Source organism: Salvia splendens, chromosome 16 (genome assembly GCF_004379255.2).
Source record: "Salvia splendens isolate huo1 chromosome 16, SspV2, whole genome shotgun sequence".
Taxonomy (NCBI): domain Eukaryota; kingdom Viridiplantae; phylum Streptophyta; class Magnoliopsida; order Lamiales; family Lamiaceae; genus Salvia; species Salvia splendens.
In genome coordinates this window covers 32,843,819-32,860,120 of record NC_056047.1, presented here as the reverse complement: position 1 = coordinate 32,860,120, position 16,302 = coordinate 32,843,819, and the positions used below count along the sequence as shown (strand labels likewise).

At 47.6% G+C, this 16,302-nt stretch overlaps 1 protein-coding gene across 1 annotated transcript; it reads right to left on the bottom strand.

Annotated features, from left to right (window-relative positions):
- Positions 1–6,286: 6,286 nt before the first annotated feature.
- LOC121770513 lies at positions 6,287–8,050 on the bottom strand. Its single transcript, XM_042167230.1, has 2 exons — positions 7,360–8,050; positions 6,287–7,218 (listed from the first exon to the last, which is right to left on the bottom strand). Exons 1-2 carry the CDS (start codon positions 8,048–8,050, stop codon positions 6,287–6,289), a joined length of 1,623 nt encoding a protein of 540 aa, XP_042023164.1.
- Between the last annotated feature and the right edge of the window lie 8,252 nt (positions 8,051–16,302).

The window sequence follows — 16,302 nt, the reverse complement described above, 5'->3', positions numbered from 1 at the left end:
ACGCCTTTCGGAGATCGATCTTGACCGTACACTTAAGAGCATTCTTCTTGTCCACATAACCTCGCATGAGCTCTTGAGCGAGGTGGATGTTGTCTATGATATGTCTCCCCGTTATGAACGCCGATTATGCCTTGTCCATGAGCTTGTTCAGTAGCGGCGCCATACTTCTCGAAAGGATCTTCGTGATGATCTTATAGAAGACGTTGCAGCCGGAGATAGGCCTGTAGTCACCCACCGATGGCCTGCATTCGGAATCAGAGAAATCACCGTAGTGTTGAAGTTCATCAACAATTGGCCCGTTTTGAAGAATTCCTTAACTGCATCAATCACGTCATTCCCGACTCTCTCCCATTGCTTCTTAAAGAATGCAGAGGAGTAGCCATCGGGCCTTGGTGCCTTGTCATTCCCAATGTCGAACAAGGCCTCTTTGATCTCCTTAACCGTGATGGCTCGCACCAAGTCCCTACTATCCTCTTCGCTCGCAAGGGGGCCTTACCTAATGATGTCAACGTTGATGGGCTCCGGCTCCTTCTTGGTACCCAAAAGGGTCGAGTAGAACTCCACGAACTCACTGACTATTTCCTCCTGATCCCTCGTGACAGTGCCATCTCTCCTATAGAGGAATGCAATGTAATTGCGTGAGTTGTTCCTATTAACAAGAGAATGGAAGAAAGAAGTACTGCGGTCACTAAGGAGTAAATGCTTGAATTTAGCTTTTTGCTTATAATACTCCCTTTCAGAATTATCAAGGTAGGCAGTCTTCTTCTTATGATCGGTGATCTGGACCCGTCCGCCTGTTTTTGCAGCGCATCAAGCTTTTCCCCGGCCTCCTTGGCTCTCTGTGAGAGCTCACTGAACACCATGAAGTTGAACTCCTTGAGATGCTTCTTGAATTCTTTCCCTCGTTCGGCGAGTGCGTATTGAGCCTTCCCTCGGATGTTGGAGGCCCAATTATCCTCCACCTGCTTATTGAAGCCTGCATGCTTGAGCCAAAAATTAAAGAATTTAACCGGCTTTGGGTACGAACAATGTTACCAAAGAGGGTAGTGACGGCCGGTGAGTAGTCTGTGTACGGTCCCGATGGAAAAAACTCTGTACTAGCTAAGTAACCTTTGGTGAACCAAGCGTCGTTGATCATGGCTCTATCAATCTTGCTCGAGATAGCATGGTTCGTCCAAATGTACTTGCATCCCGTAGACATGATGTCTTCCAAACCGAGCAAGGCACATGTGTCCACCATGTTCTTTATCTTATATTCGGTTAGGACGGAGCCCCCTACTCTCTCATCCTCGACGAGCACGTTGTTGAAGTCACCGCTAACGAGGGCGTCTATCCGGTATAGTGTGTAAACCATAAACCAAAGCAAAATGAAACGAATTATTGGAGGTCAAGCACCTGATTTTGGCGTAGATGGCTTGTTCTTCCACTCTGATCGGCTCGAGTTCCACTTTGCTCGGATTCTAAATTAGAAGCATTCGGCTATTTTCAATCATCTCGAATTTGTCCACGGCTTTCCATTCCCTGAAGTTGTTGTCAAGGAAGAAAGTGTAGTTCTCCTTCTTGAACTTTGTTTCCAAAAGGCCCATGACATCGATCTTATGTGATCTCACAAAGTCGACGATTGCAGCTTGGGTGGGGAGTTGCTGCAGTCCCCTTATGTTCCATGTGGCGACGATCATTGGGATACCCCGGGATCAGCTTCTAATCCATCCTCCCAATGGGGGGGGGTCGCATCCCTCTTCCTTGACCGAGACTGGGAATGGGTCTTGGCCTTCCTCGATCTGCTAGATTCCACAAACTTATCCCCTCGGTCTCGTCAGGTACCAACATCGGCTCTCTGGGCTTGGCCGTCGTTCGTTGCCTGTGCAAGGATGTCGGCCTCGGTTGCGATGAACATGGCCTTCACTGGGCTAACGGTCACTGCATCCGGTTCCTTTTCAGCCTCTCCGTCCTCTGCTAACGGTGGTTGGGCTGCCATCGGTCCCTTCAGATGCTTCTATTGCTTCTTCTTGCTGCTCACGGCTCCCACCTTGCCGGTAGAGACGTTGTGAGCTTGTTGCTCAACCGGGGCCACGTTTACCCCATCATCTGTTTCTGTTCTTCCGGTTTATCTTCCTTAGAGTGAGACCCTTCTCCAATGATTTCGCATTGGTCCGTCTCCCGTTGGATCCTCGGGTCTTGGCTTCTACTTCTTTGCCGCCTCTCTGTGTTGACAAAGGGGGTCGGCCAGTGGTGCGTTCCCCGGAATGGCTGCCAAGATCGGCGGGAGGACAACATCGAGTATATCATTCACAAGGCTGTGATGATCAACTGTCGGGACCTCCGTAGTCTCCTCCGGGCCAGCCCTGATCTCCTCGGCCAGGGGTGCAAATTTATTCAGGGATGTCGGGGTACACGAAAGTACAGGTTTGTTCCTCCATGAGTCCAACACTTTATCCATGGGCCTCACTGACTTCATATCGATCGGGTAGACCGTACTCGTTGGCTTCCATTGCTGTTGGGCCCGCGATCTGGATCTGGAACACTCCCGAGCCCCTGTATGGACCCCATGCCCCGTGTTATGTTCTCGGTAATCTGGGCCCTTCTTCCCTGGCTACTGAGCAAGGTGTTGTGGCCTGTTCGGTTGCTGCTGTGGGTACTTTGGGACGTTGCCCTCCCCTCCTCGGCTTCTTGGATGTTGAATGGTTTCAAATCTCTGCACCTGGTTCCCTGCCTCATGTCTACCCCGACATTCATCCGAAAATGTCCGTAAGTTTTACATGCTTTGCAGAATTTCAGGATGAACTCGTACTCAATTTTTTGCTCCACATAATTCCCACTCAGAAGCCGAATTGTAAGGGACTCCTTCGGTCATTTTGTTGAGTCGATGATTACTTAGATGCGAGGGCCATACAAAGTCTCGTGCCTCAGGCTGCTGAAATCGGTAGAGAGCGGGGTCCCGATGCATGAGGCGATCTTGCTCACCGCCGTAAGATTCTAGAGTTCCAGGGGCAAGTCCACCCGCCTCAGCCAGATTGGGACCATGACTTCAGGTTCCATATCCGGATCAAACTTCTTCGGCAATGGTTGAAGCACCAAGGGTATCCCGAAGATGTCAAACAGACATTGCTGACGGATCTTTTCCAACACTTCGTCGCTTCCAAACTGGAAGCATAGCCACCCCTCCCGGTGAAAATTAAATCGTGATTTGCACTTCCATCGCCTCATAAGGTCGAAAATAGCCTCCTTACCGGGGAACCGACCAGCGAACCTGCCAATTAAACATGAGCCCCATCCGCGAGGGATGGGGGTGACATCTAGTTAATCGAGAATGAGGAGGTCGGAATTTAACATTTCATAATTGATAAGAGATACATCCTCTTTTTGGAATCTCGGGTCCATGTCGAATTGTGCGGCCCTCTTAAGCCATGCGTCATATGCCAGGAGTACTTCAACGGATTGCTCGTCACCCGCTGATGTCTCCCCTCCTGGTAATGCGCTTCATCGGGAGTGTTCAGTGGCTCGGCAGGTGTCTCTGCTACACTGTCCGCTTCATCGTGGTCGCTGATGTCGTCCGTCCGGTCTTTGTTCGTATGGAGGTAGTCGGCGTATTGTTGTCTCATGGCCTCTTTAATCACTTCATCATTCTCCTTCTTCTTATTCTTTTTTGAGACAACCGAGGTCCAGCTCTTGTCCTGCGATGCCATAGAAGGAGTAAATGAAACCAAGGTAAAAACGGTAAAAGATCGGGAGCTCCGTGACTAACCGAGAAATGGCTAAGTATAGAACGTCGGGTCTCGGAGCTCTGGCGTTGCGAGCTAGGCCGCAGGGGTCGGCCGAGAGTGGACGCTTGCCCGATGCCAATGTCTGGGTGGGAAGAGCTTGATACGTGGCCGAGTAGGCCTGTGGAAGCCGAAACACGTTCGACGTGGGTGATGATTCAGGCTGAAGTGGCTACTGAGTCATGACTACGTGGCGGATAAGTCAGTATGATGTGGCAGCTGAATCACGTCTAACGTGGTGGATGAGTCAGGCTGATGTGGCTGCTGATTCACGTCCAACGTGGATGATGAGTCCGGCTGAAATGGTTGCTGAGTCACGGCCGACGTGGACGATGAGTCACAGTCGACGTGGATGATGAGTCACGGTCGAGGTGTCTGCTAGGTAGGCTTCCACGTAGATGCTAAGTCACCGTCGATGTGGCTGCTAAGTAGGACTCCGAGTGAATATTGATTAACGTGATCACTCAATTACCAATGCGCCAACCGATAATTCCAATGCAGCCGTCACACTTTAAATTTTAAACTCCTTCTCCAGAATCCTAGGAGACGGCCTTTCTTTTTTTTTTGATGAATCAATGAATGTAATATAAAGGAAAAAAGTAAAGTACAAGCAAGACACGGGCATACCCGAGGGATACATGCCTAAGATCCGAAGCTATGTAGGCCGGTGGGGGGGGGAAGTAACCTCTAGGGTCAATAAAATAATACATAAATCGTACATTACAGTACATGAATAAGCTTAAGAAAGAAACTTCACTTCGGATGAAGTCTTCACGATGGGATCCATTCCAAAAGCTTCGGTATTTCCTTCCTTGAATGTGTGCTTGTACTCGTTACTTCAGTCCACGTTACCCCAATGGAGGTAGGGGTAAGAAAAAGTGTGCTTGTACTCGTTACTTGAATGTGTGCTTGTACTCGTTACTTCAGTCCACGTTAAAACCTCCTAGAGATAAAACCCAGTGGGAAAAAGTCCCTAGGAGGAAAAAGAGTACCCCCGTGGCCAAGAGCAACGCTAGACTCCCAAGTGCTCGGTCACTTGATCATGAGGATAAAGGGAGTATAAATCTGCATACGTTACCTTTTTCACTTCAAACACCAAGTGCTTGAGTTCAAAGGCTGATCCGTCGAATATCAAGGCATTCTTGCCTCGCCAAATCAGGCTGACCATTGCAATGAGGGCTAGTCTTCTAGCCTTGCGCATAACTGCCGCGCCGCTTCTTTCCTTGGGCATCCACTTGATGGCGCTCGGGATAGTAGTAATGTTCCTCCTCAGTCCCAGCCAGGATTTGATCTCCTTCCAAACTGCCCAAGTCTTGTGGCTTTTGAAGAAAAGGTGGTCCACAGACTCTGTATGCGCCATGCACAAGGGGCAGCATTGGTCAATGTTCTTGTAGCCCAGTCTGTCCCTCGATGGAAGTCGTCCTCTGAGGGCTTGCCATGTAGTGCAGGAGTACTTTGGCGGGACAAAGTCCTTCCACACGAATCGGTGCCACAGTTGCCGTTCACCTTTTGGCCTTAACCACTCGTACGCCTCGACCGCTCCCTTGCTCCCGTACCACTGTCCAAGCATCTTCTCCACTTTTCTTCTCGGCCGGTCGGTCAGTAACTCATCTCGAATTTGAAGCAGCCTCTTGAAGAGTGGTGAGTCCAGCGATCTCGCCTTCCATTCCCACAGCGTTCTATTCTTGAGAAACTTACTATGGATCCATTTGATCTATAGGGAATCCTTCTTCACGTGAATGTTCCATAGGTTCCGCGCAAGTAGAGCCTTGTTCCACGCCCCGAGGTCCCAAAAGTCGAGTCCCCCTTCAACCTTCGGTAGGCAGAGATCCTTCCAAGACACTGGGGGTATTTCGTACCCCAAAGGAACTCACGGCTGATAGAAATGATCCGGTCCCTCACGTTCGCTGGCAGGGGGAAGACTTGTAGCCAGTAGCACTCGACTCCCTACAAAATAGAGCGTATAAGTTCACATTTACCGGTATATGAAAGATTCTTACCTTCCATTTTTTGGTGAGGGATGCGATCTTGTCAATCAACGGCGAGTAGTGCATGATGTTGAGCTTGCTCGACGTGAGGGGTACTCCATAGTACTTCACCGGCAGGGAACCCAACGGGAATCCGAAAATGCCTTTGATCTCCTCCAAGTCTCGGGTTGGCAGCTTGCCTCCTGAAAAAAGGTAAGACTTATCCTTGTTGATCTCCAAGCCCGAACAACCCGAGAATTCCTCCATAGCATCCGCCAAGATCTCCATTGACAAGTAGTCACCCCTACTAAAAAGCATAAGGTCATCTGCGAAGGCTAGGTGAGTAATCTTTTCTCTCGCGCATTTTGCATGGAAATTAAAATTGGAGTTTGTCTTTCAGGATGCAAGCAAACGAGATAAGTAATCCATGCAAAAGATAAAAAGAGTAGGAGACATAGGATCTCCCTGTCGAAGTCCCCTTTTGCCGGGGGAGAATCCGTGCGGGCTCCCGTTGATCGCGATTGAGAACCTAGGCATCGTGGAAGTTCGGGTGGAATTTCAACACATGTAGGATGGATCTGAGATCTTGACCGTACACTTAGGAGCATTCTTCTTTTCTGCATACCCTCGTATGAGCCCTTGAGCGAGGTGGATGTTGTCCATGATGTGTCTCCCCGGTATGAATGCCGATTGTGCGTTATCCACGAGCTTTAGTAATGGCGCCATCCTCCTCGAACGGATCTTCGTGAAGATCTTGTAGAAGACGTAACAGTAGGAGAAAGACCTGTAATCTCCCACCGTTGGGTTGATTGAAGTCTTCGGAATCAGAGAGATCACCGTAGTGTTGAAGTTCTTCAACAATTGGCCCTTCTCAAAGAATTCTTTGACTTCTTCAACCACGTCTTTGCCGACTCTCTCCCATTGCTTCTTGAAGAATGCCGAGGAGTAGCCATCGGGCCCCGGTGCCTTGTCGTTCCCAATATCGAACAAGGCTTCTTTGATCTCCTCGACCGTGATGGGCCGCACCATGACCCGACTATCCTCCTCACTCACAAGTGGGCCTTGCCTACAGATGTCCACCTTGATGGGTTCCGGCTCCTTCTTGGTTCCCAAGAGTGTCGAGTAAAATTTCACGAACTCACTAATGATTTCCTCTTGGTCCCTCGTGATGGTACCGTCTCTCCTGTAGAGGAATGCAATATAATTGCGTGAGTTGTTCCTTTTAACAAGAGAATGGAAGAACGAAGTACTGCGATCGCTAAGGAGTAAATGCTTGAATATAGCTTTTTGCTTAAAATACTCCCTTTCAAATTTCTCAAGGTAGGCAGTCTTCTTCTTCTGATTGGTGATCTGGACCCGAAGGGCAAGATCTGATGTGTCCCTGTCTGCTTGTTTTTGCAGCGCCTCAAGCTTTTCCCCGGTCTCCTTGACCCTCTTTGAGAGCTCACTGAACTCCTTGATGTTGAACTGCTTGAGATGCTTCTTGAATTCTTACCCTCATTCGGCGAGCACATATTGAGCCTTCCCTCGGATGTTGGAGTCCTAATTATCCTTCACGAGCATATTGAAGCCTGCATGCTTGAGCCAAAAGTTAAAGAATTTAAATGGCTTTGGGTATGAGACAATGTTACCAAAGAGGGTAGTGACGGTCGGTGAGTGGTCTGTGTACGGTCTTGATGGCAAAAACTCTGTACTAGCCACGTATCCTTTGGTGAACCAAGCGTCATTGATCATGGCCCTATCAATCTTGCTCGATATCGCATGGTTCTTACAAGTGTACTTGCATCCCATAGACATGATATCTTCCAAACCGAGCAAGGCACACGTGTCCACCATGTTCTTAATCTCATATTCCGTATGGACAGATCCTTCCACTCTTTCATCCTCAGCGAGCACGTTGTTGAAGTCACTGCTAACAAGTGTCGGCTCGTCCTTCACCACATGTTTAACTAACGAGTCCCAAAGTGGGTCTATAACCGGTATAGTATGCAAACCATAGACCAAAACAAAATGGAACGTATTATTGGAAGTCAAGCACCTGATTTTGGTGTAGATGGCTTGTTCTTCCACTCTAATCGGCTCGAGGGTCACTTTGCTCGGATTCCACATAAGTAGCATACGACTATTCTCGATCATCTCGAAGTTTTCCATGGCTTTCCACTCCCTGAAGTTGTTCTTGAGGAAGAAAGTGTAGTTCTCCTTCTTGTACTTTGTTTCCAAAAGACCCATGACGTCGATCTTATGTGTTCGTACAAAATCGACGATTGCAGCTTGGGTGGGGAGTTGCTGCAATCCCCTTACATTCCAGGTTGCAATAATCATTGGTCCACCTCGGGATTGTCTTCTAGACCATCCTCCCAGTGGGTGGGGATATCATCCGTCTTCTTTGGTCGGGACATGGATCTGGACTTGGATTTCCTTGTTCTACTGTGGTCCCCGTCTCTATCGGCACGACTCATTCGGGTGTCGGGGCGGCTTCGCCGGGTACCGGTATCAGTGGCATGGGCCTCGGTATCTATCGTCTCCTTCGCAGGGCAGTCGGCTTCTTAATTATACGCCTCTGTCCCCTCACCCGTAACGACCAACGTTTCAAGGGCATCCGTTGCGTCCTTCGGTTGCTTCTTGTTTTTCTTTTTGCTCTCGATGCCCTCCTTGCCGGTTGCAACAGATTGGGCTTGTTGTTCTACCGGGGCCATTACTTCGACTTTCTCAATTTCCGCTTCTTTCCCTTTGTAATTTTTAGGGTCAGCCTCTTCTTCATTGTTTTTATTCTGAGCCGTCTCCCGCTTCTTTCCCTTTGTTATTTTTTAGGAGACGACCTTTCTTTTTTTTGATGAATCAATGAATGGAATATAACGATATAAAGTAAAGTACAAGCAGGACACGGGCATACCCGAGAGATACATGCCTAAAAGCCGAAGCTATGTAGGCCGATGGGGGGGAAGTAACTCAAGGGAGAACATACCCTTAGAGTTGGTATTGCAATCTAGAAATCGTACAATGATAACACACGAGTAAGATCAAAATAGAAACTTCACATCGGTAGAAGTCTTCACGATGGGATCCTCACGACATGCTCCGGTAATTCCTTCCATGAATGTGTGCTTGTACTCGCTACTTCCATCCACGTTACCCCAATGGAGGTAGGGGTATGGCCTCGTTAAAACCTCCTAGAGATAAAACCCAATAGGAAAAAGTCCCTAGGAGGAAAAAGAGTACCCCCGTGGCCGAGAGCAACGCTAGACTCCCAAGTGCTCGGTCACTTGATCATGCGGATATAGGGAGTATAAGGCTGTATATGTTACCTTCTTCACTTCAAACACCAGGTGCTTGGGTTCAAATGCTGATCCGTCGAATATCAAGGCATTCCTGCCTCGCCAAATGAGGCTGACCATTGCAATGAGGGCTAGTCTTCTAGCCTTGCGCATAACTGTCGCGCCGCTTCTTTCCTGTAGCATCCACTTGATGGCGCTCGGGATAGTAGTGATGTTCCTCCTCAGTCCCAGCCAGGCTTTGATCTCCTTCCAAACTGCCCAAGTCTTGTGGCATTTGAAGAAAAGGTGGTCCACGGACTCCGTATGCGCCATGCACAAGGGGTAACAGTGGTCGATGTTCTTGTAGCCTAGTCCGTCCCTCGTTGGAAGTCGTCCTCTGAGGGCTTGCGAAGTAGTGAAGGAGTACTTTGGCAGGACAAAGTCCTTCCACACGAATCGGTGCCACAGTCGTTGTTCACCTTTTGGTCCGAGCCACTCGTACGCCTCGACCGCTCCCATGCTCCCGTACCACTGTCCTAACATCTTCTCCAGTTCTCTTCTCGGCCGGTCGGTCAGTAACTCATCTCGGATTTCAAGCAGCCTCTTGAAGAGAGTTGAGTCCCGCGATCTTGACGTCCATTCCCACAGCGTCCGATTCTTGAAAAACTCACTATGGATCCATTTGATCCACAGCGAATCCTTCTTTACGCGAATGTTCAACAAGTTCCTCGCGAGTAGAGCCTTGTTCCACGCTCCAAGGTCCCGAAAGCGTAGTCCCCCTTCATCCTTCGGTTGGCAGAGATCCTTCCAAAACAAAAGGGGGTATTTCGTACCCCAAAGGAACTCACGGCAGATGAATATGACCCGATCCCTTACGTTTGCCGGTAGGGGAAACACTTGTAGCCAGTAGCACTCGACTCCCTGCAAAACAAAGCGCACAAGTTCAGACTTACCTGTACACTTTTTTGTGAGGGATGCAATCTTGTCGATCAGCGGCGTGTAGTGCATGATGTTGAGCTTGCTCGACGCGAGGGGCACTCCCAATTACATCACCGGCAGGGAACCCAACGGGAAGCCAAAAATGCTCTTGATCTCCTCCCAGTCCCGTGTTGGCAGCTTGCCACCTAAAAAAAGGATAGACTTGTCCTTGTTGATCTCCAATCCCGAGCAGCCCAAGAACTCCTCCATAGCATCCGCCAAGATCTCCATGGCCCGTTTCAAAGAATTCTTTAACTGCATCAACCACGTCATTCCCGACTCTCTCCCATTGCTTTTTAAAGAATGCCGAGAAGTAGCCATCGGGCCCTGGTGCCTTGTCGTTCCCGATGTCGAACAAGGCCTCTTTGATCTCCTCAACCGTGATGGGCTCGCACCAAGTCCCTACTATCCTCCTCGCTCACAAGGGGGCCTTGCCTAACGATGTCAACGTTGATGGGCTCCGGATCCTTCTTGGTACCCAAAAGGGTCAAGTAGAACTCCATGAACTCACTTATTATTTCCTCCTGATCCCTCGTGATAGTGCCATCTCTCCTGTAGAGCAATGCAATGTAATTGCGTGAGTTGTTCCTATTAACAAGAGAATGGAAGAAAAGAAGTACAACGATCACTAAGGAGTAGATGCTTGAATTTAGCTGTCACGACCGCCCTTACTAAGGATAGTAAAGACGGGGAAATCATGACTAGGGAAAGGACTAAGGAGCGGGGAAGAAGAAGGGGAAAACAATGAAAGACAACATCATCTTAAACAAAGCTTCAAAAGAAAAGTTTTAATCGATTAAACAATTAAGCAGCGGGTTAATATCTCAAGGTAATTAATGTCTCAAAGTAGTGTAGAGCAAAACGAAAGACTTTTAGAAGGAAATCAATTTTAACAAGGCAGCGGAAATCAAGTATCTAGAGAGAGTCATAGGATGACGCCCATGTATGAAGACACAACGCATCCGGGAAATCTAAAGGCTCGATTCAACATCCGCCGCAGCATCCCACTCAACCTGCACATAAAGAAAACATATGCAGGGCTGAGTACTTGATATACTCAGTGGACAAACGCCAAAATATTTGATAAAAGTTATGTCATCTATACCATAGTCAACTCAAGTTTTAACATTTTAGAAAAGAATATCATCGAGTATCACAAAATAATTTCATAGACTGGCCAGTCAAAACAATCTCCCCACTTTCTCATCAATCTATCACATCCTCTTACCATAGTACGACGAAAGTGTGGCCACATTATTCGCCCACGAGACCGGCCGACTAGCAAGGACGGCTCCCGATCCCACCTGTGTACACAGCCTGATAGGGTTTGCGGCCCTACTCAGACCCGAATTCGTTTCACACTTAGCCCTATAGCCTAACGGAGCAAGCTCAAACGAACTAGGCATCAGGTAACAATCTCAACATCACACAGAGCCCTATAGCCTAACGGAGCATGCTCAAACGAACTAGGAAACAATCTCAACATCAAAACAATCATGGCATGACATAACACTTTAATCCACCCTTGTAGCTCCACAATCATATTTTTGAAACGTAAAAGAGTTTAGTAAAGAAAGCCAACCTCGATTGCTTACAAACACGGTTCACAATTTTATTGAAATCCTTGCTCTCCGTACCCACGTACGCACAACAACCCTTATCAACATCATAACCACATAATACAACACAATCAGTTTTCTATCAACACATTACTCATGCATGCCCTATCGTTCCTTTCATCGGTTTCTTATATTGTCCATCCCAATGTTCACTAGCATAAACGAAACGAAACCTTTGGCATACATCAACGTACAATGCATAATCACATCATAGGATAAGTTCTTACTCACACATGTATCATGTATTTCATTCAAAACTTGCCAACAAGACTATTTCAATCAAGACATGAATCTGGCAGAACAACGCAGTCATTTTGTAAAAATCATTAAAAATCCATTCTATATCTAATAAGTCGCATTCTAGGCCTTGGTTACTGGTCAGTATGATGTGCATATTTGAACTTTTTCTGCAAAACAAGTTGCTTAAGTGTGCAGGTTGAGTGTTCTAGCCAGTAGGCAAAGCTTCAGATACTTCAGGTGAAAAGGGCGTCAGGACGATTACGTACTGACCAGTATACATGCAAAAATGGCTCGAGATGGAGAAGAAGGATAGCTGGGACAGATCAACCGCTAGCAAGGGGGCAAAAGAGTCATTCACGCCGAGAGTCGACCCTAAAAATCAAGGGAGGCCTCCCTATATAAAGAAGCCACTCGGAGAGAGAATCATCATCAAGTAGTTAGTGAACTCCTAAACTTAGCTAGCAATCTCTCTTCGGTCAATCAGTCCTTCAGCATTATCTTTCGAGTTTCTCGTTCCTCGCCACAGCCATGGTCACTTGAAGATCGTCAGTTTCCCGGAGTTCCATTCTCTCGTTCCAGCCAGAGTGTTTCCGCCGTGTTACTGTTCTATCGCCCGAAGTGGCAAAACACCTTTTACTTGGTCAGTATGGAACAACCAAAGTTCCCAGTACAGCCAGCACCAAGGCCCAAATCAGTCACAATACCCTAACAGGCCAAGGAGATCCATGGAAGACATGATGGGGGAACTGCTCGCGTCGCAGCAAGGTATCAAGGGCAAGTTGCAATCCCACAACGAAGTGGTGCAGGGGATGCAAAATGCCCAGAAGGAACATAAAGCGAACATGGATATGATGAATAAGCAGTTGGCCCAACTGGCCAGTTCTATGGGTGAAATAAGAGGAAATGCAGGGAAACTCCCGTCTACAGTCTAAATACCCGAAAAGGCGAATGTGAGTAAGTTTCATTGAGGTCAGGAACTACTTATGATGGACCTCGACCGAAACAACCAAGTGGAGAGCCGAGTGGAACGAAGATAGGGGCGACACCATCTCAGTGGAAGAGCTTAAGAGATCCATGCCGCGGAAGCAGGACCCATTTCTCTTGGGGGAGACGCCATGTGGAGGAGGTGAACCCGAGAGCGTGCTGGTCAGGAAGGAACCCAATCAAGAGGTAGAATCCAGAACGGAGGCTCAGACCCAGAATTTGCCCAAGGAGGATTCCAAGAAGGTTGCTGAGGGACCGGTAGAGGAGAAAAAGGGGGAGAGACCATTCCCTTTCTGCTTTGTTACAAAAAGAAAGAAGGAGAACCCGGTGGACTACTTGTCAATTTTTGGGAAATTGGATGTCACCATACCATTCCTCCAAGTCGTGAAGCTACCCCCTCTTGGGAAGTTCATTAAGGAATTCATAGCCGGGAAAGCCCAAGAGGATGGGAAGATCATGGTAGAAGGGATCGCGTCTGCAATTGTGCAGGAGAAGCTACCGCCCAAGAGGGCCGATCTAGGTATGTTCACTCTACCCATAACTATAGGAGATGTGAAAGTCGAGCATGCAATGTGTGATCTGGGAGCTTCTATTAATGTCATGCCTTTGTCAATCTATAACCGATTGAAGGGAGTTAGGTTGTCGAGCACTAGAGTGTTGATCCAACTGGCTGATAGGTCATGCATAAGTCCTGAGGGTGTTCTGGAAAATGTGTTGGTTTGAGTGCATGATTTTACCTACCCTGCGGACCTTTACGTGATCAAAATGAGTGAGTCCGAGGCTAGGGAATCTAGTGGCATATTGTTAGGAAGGCCATTTTTTAGAACGGCCAAGACAATAGTAGACATGGCCGAGGGGACAATTTGCATTGATTTCCATGGAGAGAAATGAGAAATTTACTTTTGATATCAATGAGGCCATGAAGAAACCTATTGATTCTGAAAACTTGTGCTATGTTGATGTGATTGACCCCCTAGTCCAAGATTTTCTTGAGACCGAACTATTGCAGGAGAAGCTCCAAGCTTTAGATGTTTATGAGCAGGCGGACATAGAAGCTGCTGCATGGTGTGATCTGATCAGTAGCCAAGGGTTAACCGATGAAGAGATAGAGGGGGCAATTAAGGACTTCTGCCAGAAATCGGAATTCATTGGAGCCACATGGGCCAAGCTACCAGTCAGTATAGAGAAATCTTTAGAGGAAAAATTAGAGAACGACGGAGAGGCTGAGAAGAACCCTCTACCCGAAGACACGCTTCCACCCCAAGTTGAGCTGAAGAAATTGCCATCGAATTTGAAGTATGCCTTCCTCGGAGAGGAAAACTCATATCCGGTGATTATCAGCAACAGCCTTACAAAGGAACAGGAGGCAAGGCTACTGACTGTGTTGAGTAAGAACAGAAAGGCAATTGGATGGAGCCTTACAGATTTAGTGGGAATAAGTCCCGATGTCTGCATGCACCACATCAGGCTAGAAGAGGGAGCAAAGGCACATCGAGATGCCCAAAGGAAGGCAAACCCCAACATGCGAGAAGAAATATTGAAGGAAATCTTGAAATTGTTGTCGCTAGGGATTATCTATTCAGTGCCAGATAGTGAGTGGGTCAGCCCGATCCACATGGTCCCAAAGAAGTCGGGAATCCAAGTCGTTCAAAATGAGAGGAATGAGCTGATTCCAACGAGGCTGGTCACGGGTTGGCGAATGTGCATCGATTACCGTAAGCTGAACAATGCGACCAGGAAGGACCATTTTCCCCTGCCTTTCATCGACCAAATGTTGGAGAGATTAGCTGGGAAGAAGTACTTCTGTTTTCTAGATGGGTACAACGGTTACTTCCAAATTTACGTAGATCCTGAAGACCAGGATAAGACCACCTTCACTTGCTCATTCGGAACCTATGCATACCGACGCATGCCTTTCGGCTTATGTAACACTCCAGGTACGTTTCAACGATGTATGATGAGCATATTCTCCGATTTGATTGAGGACTGCATAGAGATATTCATGGATGACTTCACGGTTTACGGAGACTCTTTCGATACTTGCCTTCATCATTTGGACGTAGTTCTAGAGCGGTGTCAAGCAAAAAGTCTGGTTTTAAATTTTGAGAAGTGCCATTTTATGGTCACCGAAGGGATAGTTTTAGGACACGTGGTCTCAGAAAGAGGTATCCAGGTGGATCGAGCCAAAGTGGATGTGATATCCAAATTACCATTCCCTACTGATCAGAAGGGGATAAGGGGTTTTCTAGGGCACGCCGAATTTTATCGAAGATTTATCAAGGATTTCTCCAAGATCGCCCAACCCCTTACCCGACTTCTTCAGAATGAAGTAGAGTTTGTTTTTGATGAGCAATGCATGGCTGCGTTCAATCTTCTCAAGGAAAAACTGATATCCGCACCTATCATACGGGCTCCTGACTGGGACTACCCTTTCGAAGTAATGTGCGATGCCAGCGATTATGTAGTGGGAGCCGTACTGGGTCAGAAGATCGATGGGAAGAGGTACGTAATTTTTTATGCCTCTAAGACTCTGAATCAAGCCCAGCGGAATTACGATACCACTGAAAAAGAGATGCTGGCAGTGGTGTATTCTTTCGAGAAGTTCCGGCCATATTTGTTGGGATCCAAGGCCATCGTTTATACTGACCACGCAGCGATTAAGTAACTGATTGCCAAGAAGGAATCCAAACCCCGTTTGATCCGATGGGTCCTCTTGTTACAAGAATTTGATTGGGCGGTGGAAGATAAGAGATGAGTCGAGAATAAGGTGGCGGACCATTTGAGTAGAATAGTGCAAGATGGGAACAGCGAAGAGGTGCACGACAAGTTTCCAAAGGAGCATTTATGTGAGGTAATTTTTGAAGTCAGGAAGATTGACTGGGAATAAGTAATGAAACTTACTGGCCAGTACGATACAGCAAAAGGAAAAGAAAAGATAGGGCAAGAGCCGTGGTATGCAGACTTGGCCAACTACCTGGTGACTGGAGAACTTCCAGAAATGCCGAGTATTACTAAGGCCCAAAGAATGAAGATCAAGAGTGAGGCAAAATACTACTTTTGGGACAACCCCTATCTGTGGAGAGTGGGATCCGATCAAGTGATAAGGAGGTGCATTCCTGACTGGGAGCAAAGAGACGTTCTGATCCATTGCCACTCGTTAGCATGTGGAGGACATTTCGGATCCAAGAAAACAGCAAGGAAGATTTTGGATAGCGGCTTCTATTGGCCAACCCTCAACAAGGATGCGTACAAGTTCTACAGAAGTTGTGAGCACTGTCAACTGACCGGTGGGATATCTGCGAAAGACGAGATGCCCCAGGTTCCGGTAATTGTATGTGAATTGTTCGACATTTGGGGAATGGACTTCCTGGGTCCGTTTCCTTCATCCTATGGCAATTTGTATATCTTAGTCGCGGTGGATTACGTCTCCAAATGGATAGAAGCCAAAGCCACGAGCACTTGTGAAGCAAAGGAGGTGGCCAAGTTCTTAAAGAGTCAT